Here is a 13,362-nt window from a genome sequence, read left to right as displayed (position 1 = left end):
CACCTCCGCTCCTTCAGCTGTTTATGAAAAGTCATAAAGTCGGAATTACACGACTCTGCACAGCCGTGTGCTCTACTGAACTCAAGCAAACGGTCATCCGCTCTCTCTCCCCTTTAGGGTGAGCAACTGGAACAGTGACAGGACGTCATCACTCGCGAAGTCATGGCAACCAAATAAACAACAGGGCGAGTACTACTTGTCACTCAATCTTAGGCAAAGTGACAAACCGCGACGAAAGCCGCGACATGAAATCAGCACTCACGCGGGTCCCGTGAATTATGACAGCTACAGTTTATTGGAAAATAGTGTTGTGGACACTGACGTTGATGAATTTACTGTTTATCAGACCCCAGATAAGACAAGAAGCTAACGTTAGCGAACGCTGCGGTGACGGTCCCTCTGCCTTTGACTCCCCGCAGCAGGAGACGCTGTATTCCTCCGACACGCTGTATTCGCGTTACTGTTTTAAAACCGTTTTCCAGGTTAGTGGGGGTGCGTTTTGTTTTGTTGTTAAACTGTGTGTAAAATGACCGGTGACGTTAAATCACCCTACGGTACCGTCTATTTGCTGGATGGTTTCAAGGTAACGGTCGGTAGCTAACATTAGCAGATAAGCCCGTACTTTTTGACGTTTTTCAGTATTCTGCAACCACTATTATGAAGATAATTGAAGTAATCGGATAAAAAGAGAAAATAAGGGAAATCAAATTGGTCAGGTGACTCTTAAAAAGTGTCTTTTAAATAATAATGGTTTCTTTGCACAATTAAACTAAGTATGTCATATTTTTTACAGAATAGTTTATTTACATTTGCAACAACTAAGATTAAAACCTCATCTACAAGAATGTGGCTCAAGCCTTAGTAAAGTGCTGCAACATACTGTATGTCATTGTATGTCACAATATGCCACGAATGCACCTGAACACACCTCCCTGTAAGACGAGCACGCCCATGGGCGCACAGATGGGCGCAGGGGCATTTGCTATTTAAACGACGTGGGCGCTGGACGGGAAATTGACAACTGTGTCGGCCTTAAACTAGCAAAGACACTTGCGTCGGGCTTTGCGCTGTGACGGGTGCAAGATAGGGCCCTCATTCTGCAGGGCGCTCTATCTACAGCAGTCAAAATATTTATAAAATACAAAATATAACCAATTCATTTAAGATAGCTGTCGCATGTAATCTGTGGTTGTCAATGTTAGCAGATACTTTAGTCTGCAGTGTAGACTAAAAAGAATCGCCTTTGGTATATTCATTTATGTGCTTATGGTTAATGTTTTTTTTTAAACCATAGATGTTGTTTGCATTTGCAAAATTAAAAACAGGACATTGCTGATGTCTTTTCTTCAATACACCTTACCTAAAAATACATTCGCAATGTATTATTCACTCCCCTGCCCAGTTAGGGTCAGTTCAGCGGACCTGCAGAGCAGTCGCCCATCATCAAATTTCTATATCTACCTACATTAGTATTACGAGAACCACGTTCCAATGTCTTTGTTCATCATCTGTGATGTGATAAGATCCAATTTCCAGACAGTCAGAGAAAGTAAAAGTCATAGTTTAGTTATAAAATCCTGTAGCACAGAGCGTTCCTCCTGCTAGGCTGCTGGCAGTGCTTTCAGTCACACTGGATGGTAGGAGAGGAGGCCGTACCTGCGTCTGGTTTAAAAGTAGTTTAGCCAAATTCATCGATAGTCAGCACTGGAGCTGAGAGACAAGAGTCGCGCTCCCCGGCCTTGTGCTGACCTCCCTTTTTCATTACCCTTTTCCACCTCCATCGCAGTTAGTTTTGTGGTTTGAGACTTGGTTTGTAAAGTTTACAGCCGGCCCTGCTGTTGCTCTTGCATTGCTTTGTGTACAACGACACAGCAAAAAAGTCCAGTGATTCAAACAGATCTCAAGTTAACTCAGGGTCTTCGTGGCCATGACTCGATTCATCGACTTTTAGGGGAGAATGGGGCCCTTACGCCAAAACCAATTAATCTGCGATAAGCTAATACTGGTAATGACAGCCCAGTCTATTTATTGGTCTGACTCTAATCGCGAAGGAGGGGCAGCTAACTTGCATAGATCCATTCAGATAGACCGCCAACAGAGGTTTGACCAGAATCACTGTCTGAATGGGGTACTAGTCAACTTTGTCACATGTGGATTTCCACAGACAACACTGCTTACTCTTTGAGCCATATAAGGCAAGTGTGACATGCATGGAAAATGTTTGAGAGCACCCGTGTAAAAAAAAGTCCCTCATTCTAATCTGATCTTATTTCCTTTTATTAACCACAAAATCAAGAAAATTGCACAATGGTGTACAGCAACAAAATGTTGCTTTTGTCCTTCTCTGATTCAGTCCATGTGAATCATGATACAAGCGTCAGCTTTGTCTGACACTACTGGCCTACTGCCTCTTTTCTTGTTGGTCTTTGTCTCTTACTCCTCCCTTTCCCTTTTCACCTCCATCTGTGCCGCTCTACACTTGCTCTTTGCCTTATTTTCACTTGCATCTTTCCCTCCATCCCCATTATCATTTGGTGCACTTGCCCCGTGCAGTGAATGCATCTGACGTGACTTATGTAATGGGTTTACAGCCCTCTGTGCTCTGAGGGGAATTACTGCCATTCCTGAATATTTCCCTGTTAGCTTAAAAGTCAATGTTTTTTTTTTCCCCCCTCTACCCTCCGTTATTGCCTTGGTGTATCCATTTACCATTCCACGGCTGTCTGCCTCTCCTGGCAGTTTGAAGCACTCTGTGTAATGTCAGGAAGACGTCCCCATCAGCAGCTCTACACTGCAAGCAAGTCTGTTTGATGTGCAGTTCACACAGTTTCATCCTCAGTCTTTTGAAATCTAGGTCAGCTCTATTATTTATTAATTGCTTTTTCACAACTCCCTTAGTCTTCCTACTGCTGCTCAGAGCTCCAGCTCCTACAATGCAGAATCTCCTACTACTTCTGGTGTGGTACGTCTAATATAACCCTTGGCTCTGAAGGAGGCTGGCAGGATTAATAAAAAAAACAGAAGATTTAAGAATAAAGTTGTAAAATCGCTGTCACCTTATATGCACTGTGAATCATAATTTTTCAAAATCGTCTTGTAAATGTCCAACTTCTGAGGACACCAACAGTGATTTCCCAAGATACTGGTACATAAAAGTATTAATTCTATATTTTGTCTACTACATAAAATTGCTCTGCCATGGAAATGTTAATAGACCGAGCAATCAACGTTGGGTTGATGGGTTGTTGCAATGTCTGGCTATGGAGATACTTACATATATAGTGAAGGGGAAATACAACACTTTTGAGAAGATTTGGAGCTCATTTATGAAATGTGTATGCATGTCAAGTGTATGTTTTTGTATACTATGTGAAAAATACAACTAACTATTATCACCTTAAGTATATATACACGTTATACTTCATTGGCTGTCATTCGTAGCCAGGTCAAGTACGGATTATGTTTAATTTACTTGTTGACCATCTAGCTATAATCCCTCCAAACTGTAAATATGACATACTGTAATTCATAGTGACGACTGACCTTTCCCATATCCTCAGACCCTCCCATAGGCAATTGTGGCCGGTGGGATGAAGGCCTCATCATAGACTCTGGTCCCATCTCTAAACGAGGCCGTTTGATCTCTGCATACTCCACCTCTGATTGGCTGCTGGCCTCTGGCAGGTACATGTGCTCATAGCGAATATGTTGCTCTTGTCCTCTGCAAAATACAAATGTAGCAGATTAGAGAAAAATATGGAAAGCGACTTAAACACTTAGATAAAGAGTAAGCTACAGGCAACAGTTGTTGATATAGGGCTTGAGCAGTGTTGGGGAGTAACGGAATACTCTACGGTCTATCTGAATGGATCTATGCAAGTTAGCTGCCCCTCCTTTGCGATTAGAGTCAGACCAATAAATAGACTGGGCTGACCGGCATTACATATTCCGAATACAAATTATGAGTAACTGTATTCCGTTACAGTTACAATTTAAATAGTTGGTATTTAGAATACAGTTATATTGTTGAAATCAATGGATTACATCTGTTTCACGAGTTTATTTACTATCTAAATAAATTAAGGCAACTCCATGCATTTCCCAGAAGCCCCAATATGAAAATGAAAAATGAGCTTTTTGCGTGATCCCTGATAGAGGTAGAGATGGAGCCGGAACCGGAACAACAGAGCCAGGGCAGGAATGCGTTTCTATCTTGGAAATTCAAACAGCATTTCACATTAAAGAAAGAACAGGGAGAACGAAATATAACTGTGCAGTGCAACCTCTGCTTGCCAGCAAACAACCTCCTTTCAGCGTCCAAATTACTCCACCTCCAACCTGAAGAAGCATCTTAAAGTAAGTTGTTTTTTTTATTAGCCAAGGGTAGTCGTCTGCTGTAGTTTTACTGGTCACCTTGCTATTTTATAGTTGACGTGTGACTTTACATTCTCCTACGTGCTGATTTACTAGCCCTAGAGCCGTTGAAAGACTGACTAGCCCCATTTGACATGCTAGCTAACGTTAGCTAAAATTAGCTCGTGGTAGCTTAGACTTCTTAGATTTCTGTAGTATGCAGTTCGGGACTACAAATACAAAAATGTATCTGCTTGTTCACGTACACATTCAGCCAGTTGGAACAGAAGAACACACCAGAATAGGCCTGTTTAGTAAGCTGTATGTGATGGCCGCATTCCTACACTTATAAAATGCAATTCAACGTGGAAGTAATCCAAGTATTCAGAATACGTTACTCAGATTGAGTACCGTAACGGAATACGTTACAAATTACATTTTTAGGCATGTATTCTGTAACGGAATACGTTTTGAAAGTATCCTTCCCAACACTGGGCTTGAGATGAGTTTTTAATGTTAACAGCTGATGAAAGACAGGTAAAAAAAAACAAAAAAACTCAAAGAACGTTTTTTTCCTTGATATATTGGTGTCATGCTAAATATCTGCACTTTAAAATCCATGAGTTATCATGTGTAGTTACATGCTAACAAGCATGTTAACGTACCAAAGTTAGCAGAGACTTACAACTTCGATCAAAGTTGATAATTTAGGAGGGAGGGACTACTCCCAAAGAAGAACGAACGGAAGACAGGGAAAATGTGTGAAGTTTGACTATTACTGTAGATGCAGACCTCCGTATTAGAAAATATACTTTCAAAGCATGCTCAGTTAATAGCTGCCGCAAAAGGAGCGAGACCAATGAAATCAATGGACAAAAGAAAAAAAACTGTTAAAATACAGGTGTTACGTGTTACGGGTCAAACTGAATCATCTGAGATGTGAAGACATCAATAATATTGAGGCAATATTGATCTTTTGAGCGAGAGACCAGGCATGATGCAGGTTTTGAACATGATGGCAAAATCAAATCCCATCAATACAGGCTACATGTAACCACACAAAGACACATTTGTACAAAAGCACAAGATGACCGGAGATCAGGCTAACCTAAATTTTTACTGTTGTGTTCAAGGCACACACACGCCAGCTGGCTTGATTTGATTCAAACAGAATCATCATAAAGTAATCACTGAAGACCATTTTCTGCAAAATAGGAACATGTAATGGGGCACTTGGTAGTGGAAAGTGGAAAGAAAGGGAAGCAAGGACATTGGAAATGGTGACTCACTGTAACACTAGTATCTAATGGTTTTAAATCTAGCAGTATATGGTAGAGCGGCTCTTGTGTGAGGTTTTGCAGGTATTGCTAGGCAGTCAATGGCTACACACACAAAGCCAAACAAGTGCTTTGTTTAGACTTGCAATAGAGCTATGGCACCCCCTTTACAGTACCCCAAAACTAGAACTGATCTGGATGGCCGGGAATGCTAACAATTACAACAGCCACCAGAGAGGGGGGGCGCACCATACTGTAATGCGATCCGGTCATGATCTGCTGCATGTGCGGTGCTAGTATAAACCACATTCTGCATGTGTTCATCATTGGTGGGGATGGACAGCAACGTGCAAACGTGCACCAGTAAAAAGGACCCTTGGTCTGTAATCAAATGACTGAATGTTAACTGCACTACCTACTTAGATTTAGATTTTTTTTCATTAGCCCACTTGTAAATGGCTCTCTGTTCTTTCTGAGGGAACAGTTTTCTCAAGTCTGCCCTGGGGGCAGATGCCAGAATGTCAGTGACTTTGCTGCCAGTGTCAAAATGGAAGTGGCTTCTGAAAAGAAGAGGGAAAACACAACCATAATTGCTGGTCGAGGCCCACAATGGCCTAGTGTGTGGTTTCTTTATGTGCCAAAGAGCATGGAGCCTGTCCCTGCCTAGTGGGGTGCTGGTGGGATTGTGTAACAATCGAGACCATACTCCGACTAGACCGGAGATTCATATAAAAGAGATATGTCATGTCACTTATGTAATATGCAGGGCTAAATCTGCATGTTAAAAGATGTCATGGGGTACTGAGGAAGGAAATGGATAGTGGATGTTTTGAGCGATGGCCTAAATAGTACCTGGAAAAAGAGGGGCCAAAATTAATACCCAGATGGCATGTGACTACTCCCCCCTGAAAACATTTTTCTCACTCATTCAGACGCACACTTCCTCATCTCCATAGAGGGTTGGCACTTACATAATCACATCATCAACCTCTAGCTCACCACCGTTCTCTTCCCCTCCCTCCCCCTCTTTCTTTCTCCCTCTCCCTCTTGTGAGCGTGCAGAATAATCTGCTCCCTGGGGAGGATTTGTCTGGAGGATGAGATAGAGAGATGCATGTAGAGGTGGGGGTGCAGTGTGTGGGGAGGAGATGGACAGGGGAAACACAACACACAAACCGCCTTTACTTTCTCACTGGTTTGGGCCCGATTACAACAGGAACAAGAGATCATGTTTGCTGATAGCAGCCTGTTATTGGTAAAGCACTATGGCGTTTTTTCGGGTTCCAATCTCTTGGTTAGCTCCACAGCTGTGCACGGCACCGGGATGGTTAACAGAGGGGGAAGCCAGGCTAATTGCACTACAGCTGGGATGAATGAAAAGGAGTAAATGAGTAAGTGGACAGAAGAGGGACATTGGGTGGAGTCCAAAAACTTTTCTCTTCATATTGCTGAACAAAAAGCACATTACTCAATGGCCAAAGCAGTGGGCGACAGGGTCATTTACAACCGCTAAATGCTGGATACTGGAATAAATCAAAGCTATTTTCTAAAAATGGGTAGGGATGGGAAAAGCAATCGCTTCCGAGATGGATCATAATTCACTTTTGAGTAATTCAGCATTATTGCTTTGCACTCCTTATCAGAATTCAAAGGGTTTACTTTTGAAACAATTACAAAACGCATATAGCTATTTCAGTAAAGACGTAAAAGGGTTACTAAAATCCCCAGTCATAGTAACATGACATAATAATTAAGTACAGTGGACCATTTGTGCAAATATTTGAAAAGACACCACCGTAACTATGCACACATCCACATACTAAGATCTGAACAAAAGCCTCTGTATACTACTTAACACCCATTTACTACATTACTCAAAGTTCACAGATAAATGACAAGAATAATCACATTCACAGCCCATAATCAAACTCATTTTGCATTATTGCAGCAGATTTGTTTGCACTCTACTCTGTTGTGGGCAGAAAAGAAACCCTGTGAAGTGGTTTCTCTGTCTTGTTATGCTTGCTATAAAATGTATTCACTCCCTTTCTCAAGTAGCCTGGGTGATCTCAGACAGATGGCAAGAGGCGGAGTGACTGAGATATTGCCTGGAGTAAAGAGGAGGATGAAACAAACAACTAGCACAGTGGCTCACCAATGATTATACTGTTGTGGTTTTCTGACCTGTAATTAGGGTACATTTGGAGCATTAACTAAATAGCACATTTTCACTTTGTCTTCACTCCAAGACAATTTAAGAGGAGACGATGGATAGATAGATCTATCATACTGAGAAGGAGATAAAGCCATTCTTAAAGAAAATAACAGTTTCTAAGGCCATGTTAGTGCCTACATTCTCATGTACAGAGTGACTGCCAAAGCATCAGTGATTGAATGAAGGGTGTCTGCAAATCAGGAGCTGGTGGGTAGCAGCTGAACAGTATGGTGTTTATTTCTGTATCAACCCATGACCCACTGTTCCCACATTGTGGGCTAGGCTATGCTAACTGTTAAACAGGACCAACACACAGCTCTGGCCTTTACATTGAAGACTATAATCCCATCTGATTGATACTTAAAGGCGCCGTCTCAACATGCAACGGCCACACACTGTGACAGTCATTCTACCATCTGCCGTCTACTGCCGAAACTCCATTTCGTTCCAGAGGCTCGGGGTACCCAAATTATTTGACATATTTATAAAGACAGCCCCCATTCCACACCCGACATTCTGTACATGTAACAAATATCTGCCAGCCGATTTCTAGGAAAATCAACACCTTAAAAAATTAATTTTGTTCTCTTGCACGTTTTAACATATGCAGGAAAATCTGCCATGGCAATCAACTGAGGAGAAAAAAAATCTTGTGACTTATCCTCTGTGCATCATGCAAAATTCATGGCACGCACATAAATTATTCAAAGGTACTCATCAAGACTCATCCTCAAAAAAGCATGGCTATATAAATAATAAACAACTTTGGTAGGTACAAGACTTTAGTCTCCCGAGGGAAAGTAATATACATACAATGCTTTGCCTGACTTACTGTTGGTCTATTGAAGATGGCAAAACTCTGTAAGCTCCATTGCTCCGCAGAGCTGTTTAACACAACATAACAGAGGAATGGCTTGCGGATGCCAATTACATGAGGATTACACTTGGGGATGGTTAACAGAGGCAGGGGCTTTAGTAGAATAATACCGCATAAAAATGCAGCCTGCATGACGCTTCCATTGAGCATGCTTTGTCCCTCAGTCGTCAAGACTTAAAAAGGAAGGACAAATACATTAAAGGAGCAGCACTACCACTTCTATGTGAACGGTATATGGTTCTAACATTGACTGACTGTGAAAAGCTATGAAACTAAAAATGTCACGTCATCTATAATCACCATCAGGAGGATGTTAAATAAGATTAACAATGAAATGATGGTGCAATTTTTCAGATAAAGTTCAAGCAACTGAATGGCTGGAATATTTTCATGTAGTTATTTTTGTGCAACTTTCAATTTTTCTTTCAACAAGCTCCGAGGCTTGATTTGTACTGTAAATAATACTACACAAATAAACGATACAGTATAACAATCAGCACCCAGTACAGTAGGCAGGGTTTTTCCTACCATTATAGGGCTTAGGCGCATCACCAAAAGCCGTTTTGGGTAGCACCTAAGCCAAAGGAATGCAAAATCAGTGTGAGCATCAAATCTAACTAAATGACATGATTAAGTGACTCAGATCTAATGATTTTAGTTGGTCCCCAGTGGACTTATTTAGTAATTTTGGTCTTTAAGGTTTTTAAGTGTTATTTATCAATGATCTGCTCTAGCTTTTCCAATGTTTTAGACTAATATATGGTAATAATAATGGTCCAAAATTATGTAAAATGTTTTTCTTTTATTTAAAAACGTAATGTTTTCTTGAGGGAGGACCCCTAAACCCCCCACCAAATACGTGGACTTATGTCTTCCACAAACCTAGGGAAACACTGGTAGGTAATGGAAAAAACGACAATGTAATTAAAAGCATTAGCAATCTAAACACCCTACCATCCAAAACAATGGCAATATGTTGCATGTGGGGGAATATACCTTAAATATGAGCATGGTGCACTTACCTCTCATTCCCAGGCTGAAACTCCGAAAGTAAGGAGGGCCGGCGGCGATGAGGCTGGTTCAGGTGGGAGCTGTAGTCCCTGGCATGATGAGAGTGGTAGTCAACCAGTCCCACTTCCTGGAAAATAAACAACAACAAGTTGACAGTGTGGAACAATTTATCCCTTCTCCACGAGAATGACGCAAGTCAATAAAAACATTTTAACATTTCTTTCCATCCCCTGCCTGGTTTCTTCTGTAGTGGCCTGTCCTTTTCTCTCCAGCTCTCATTTCTCCCTCGCCTTCCATTTGTTTCTTACACACATGGGGTAACCCATGCAGCTACTGTAAACTAGCCCCTCTGCAAGTCAGGGATTGTGGGACACACCCCGTCAACCCTCATCTCATCCTGAATGTGATGAGAAGAAGGAGTGGTGGGATTAACTACAGGTGCAGCTGTGGAGATCCTGAGGGGTTCTCCCGCCACGCGAGAACAAAAAAGGCCTTGCAAACACTGGAGGTCACTGAATGAACTTCTACATCAGCTAGGGGCCTCTTCTTTGAAGCAAAGACAGCTCTGTCCCTGATACGTAGAAGAACAAGCTTGATAATTAGGAGATTTTGGTGGAAATAATGGGGAAAGCCTTAATGTGATTCCATTATGACAACATGAACTGTCAACTCAAACATCTAATGAGGGAACAGCTCTGTGTGCACAACATTGCAATTTGGGCATAAGTCTGTTTGAAAAAACACCAGTGGGGGCCCCTGGGGTCAGGCCCTTTCCAGCGGTTCAGAGTAATGCCCCATTTAGTAAATATTCAAGCAGGGAAAGCCAGAGCTACAACTCCAGTAAAATCTCTCAAAGGGTTTTACCTAAAAAGAAGTTGAGGCACTACAGGTGGTGCCGTTAAATGCATTGTGTGCCAGGCCCCTTACCGTGTGTGCCCGTTGCAGCTGCAGGGGTAGACTGGCAGGGTTTGGCAGGTGCCGTGTGTCCACAGTCCTCCGGCCCGGCGGCACAGACTGGGGATGAGAGGACATGCTGGCACAGCCGCTTCCTCTACAGGCAGGAAGTGGGTGTGGCTGCAGAGCAGATGCTGTGCATTATTGGCCGTTTCTGTTAGCCAGCAACCTGCAGAGAGAAAAAAAAAAAACATAGGTCATAAAACATGTTTTGTAGTTAAGCAACCCCAGTGGAATTGCCTTGGAGACTTTAATACCTGCAAAGAACAATGCATAAAACATTATGCAACATGCGTGACTGTGACCGTGACTCGGAAACAATTTTGATGTTGTATGGCTAGCACCTCCAGAGTAGCTACAGATGAAAGTGTGTCTCTGTCTGCTCCGGATATCAGAATGTCATCACCTCCCTACCACAGCTGCTCCCCCCTCCGTTGCTCCTAGTAAAGGAGTGAGAGTCCGTGCACCTGCTAGACTGAAGCCCTCCTTCACTGCTTACTGAATGGCCCACTGTCCTCACACTGAGGACTCACAGACAGAGACCAGCCAAGTCAAGCAGCTTGCCCGTAAACCAAAAATACTCTTTAATATTTAATGGGGCTTTACAGGCAACATAAATAACTCAATGACAGATGGAGATAGAGTCAGGCACTAGATTTTGACTCAGGATGACGTTATGCAAACTAGATCGTAGATGATGGCATATACAAGAAGTGTGTCACCTTTGACCAAGCAGTGTTTCCCACAGGTTCAAGAATTAACTTGGTGGTGGGTGGCGCGGGATGCGACGGCACGGCATCAGGCAGCACGTAATGGCTGGGCTCAGTCATAAACTAGTCAAACAAAGGTTTATAAACTATTTACTGAACTAAATGACTACATAACAAGATCATTTATAAAGAAATAACAACATATTGAACAAACCAGACTAGAAGACGATACAGATGAAGAGAACGTTAACTGAAGGCTCGGTTAGCAACGATTAGCGGTTAGCTCCAGTTAAATCGAAATACAGCTTAAAAGGGATGGAACGAACATTGGGCATTCAGGCTCGAATAGGTACGGGCAACCTTCGAAATTGATACACTCATCATCGCGTTCGATGCTAACCTCAAACTCTGCCATTTTGTTGATCTCTTCTGCTGTTCTCTCGTTTCTTGCTCCTTCTTCACTACTTTACCGGTAGTCCCTTCCCGGCAATAGATGTCTTGCTCTGTGCGGGATCTCGCGCGATCACCCGGTGTTGCTGAAAAAGTTTTTTGGTATATCCAAAGTTTTTAATTATTTTTTTTCCGAAGTGTTTACAATTTAGTGTTAACTAATAATTGTTACAAACTGGTACTACCAACAAAATATCAGTGCATTCCTGGAACTGGGCGTCTTCGATATACCAAAAAACTTTTTCAGCAACACCGGGGTCACGGTGCAAAGGACCCTAGGGTGAAATTACTCCGAACCATCTCTTTAAGAAGAAAACACTGCCGCAGAGAGGGTGAACAACCAGACTGTGTAAATGACATTTGGGGAGCTTTCACAGCAGTGTGGCCACTGCGTTTTTACGGTTTATCAGTACAGTTAATCCCAAGGGAAGCAACAACAACATCACAAGCAGCGTTCTACTATAGAGGATATTTGCTACTACTAACGTGTCTCTAACGTAAGACTTAAGCCTGGTTCTGAGCCTGGCCGCGGCGCTCAAGTTCACAAGGGGGAGGGACTGGAGGCTGCTAGTCTGTGTGCTATATTAAATTACATCGTTGATTGAAAAAAAAAATATGAAGGCACCCAAGTAGAACCTATGTATGGGAAACACTGCCAAGAGTGATGATGTAAGTAAAAACAGGCACACAGTCAACTGTAACACACTTCCAATTACCCTCTCTGTAAAAGCTAAAGGAAGAGAGGCTTATTCTGCATATAGATAGCGAAATAAGAAAGAAAATAAAGAGGCAAGAAGAATGGGCCATAGTCTATTAAAGTTACCATGAAGATCACAGCACACACCGACAAAACCCAACTGTTACAATTGGAGACAATGCTGAGGAGGAACAAGGTGGACCTATGAAAATAGTTTTAAACCATCAATGGAAATGGATTTGGAGAATTGTAAGGTCTAGTTCAACAAAAATTCAATGTTGAGACAACGTTCAGCTCTGGTCAGCTTGTTACAGCACCATTCCCAGACACTCCTGTGACAGTAGTAGTAGTAGTAGTAGTAGTAGTAGTAGTAGTAGTAGTAGTAGTAGTAGTAGGTGGACTAGTGCTTGTGACATGTATCCCTGTGACTCCTGCCAACAAAGAAATTAGGACTCCAGCCATTTCTATAACCTCTGACTAATGATGCCTCTCTCTCTCTCATAGCTCATGTTTCAGTGCTGTGCAAGCCACACAACAGGCACAGTGGCAGAAATATAGGCTATCAACATGGCACTGATCGAAATCTTGACCAGATAGCAAAGTGCTCTAGGTGCACTGCAATTTTGTTAACTGAAAGGGAAAGCCACCACCACAGAGACAAACTCCCCCAAAAAAGTCTACACAATAAATGAAATTTGACACTAAATGTAATTGTTCACTTTTTGTTTTTTTAAATAAAGATTATAAAGATGAAAGTAATAACCATAACAAGGAATGTTAAGAAAATTAAAAATGTGAATATATATTCAATCTGTATCT

General features: G+C 42.0%; 1 protein-coding gene across 8 annotated transcripts in view; it reads right to left on the bottom strand.

Annotated features, from left to right (window-relative positions):
• ncor2 (nuclear receptor corepressor 2) overlaps positions 1 to 13,362 on the bottom strand; it is a 111,284-nt gene that overhangs the window by 76,921 nt on the left and 21,001 nt on the right. For all 8 annotated transcript variants that reach the window (XR_004896443.1, XM_031300741.2, XM_031300750.2 and 5 more), the window contains exons 2-4: positions 10,660 to 10,855; positions 9,744 to 9,859; positions 3,544 to 3,721 (exon numbers count right to left, since the gene is read on the bottom strand). Coding sequence is in view for 7 of the 8 variants with exons in the window: in XM_031300741.2 (XP_031156601.1) it covers positions 3,544 to 3,721; positions 9,744 to 9,859; positions 10,660 to 10,764 (399 nt within the window). In the remaining variant the exon portion in view is untranslated. The remainder of the gene's footprint in view (positions 1 to 3,543; positions 3,722 to 9,743; positions 9,860 to 10,659; positions 10,856 to 13,362) is intronic.

This window comes from Sander lucioperca, chromosome 2 (assembly GCF_008315115.2).
Source record: "Sander lucioperca isolate FBNREF2018 chromosome 2, SLUC_FBN_1.2, whole genome shotgun sequence".
NCBI lineage: Eukaryota > Metazoa > Chordata > Actinopteri > Perciformes > Percidae > Sander > Sander lucioperca.
The sequence above is the reverse complement of the archived record's forward strand: the minus strand, read 5'-3'. Positions and strand labels throughout refer to the sequence as shown.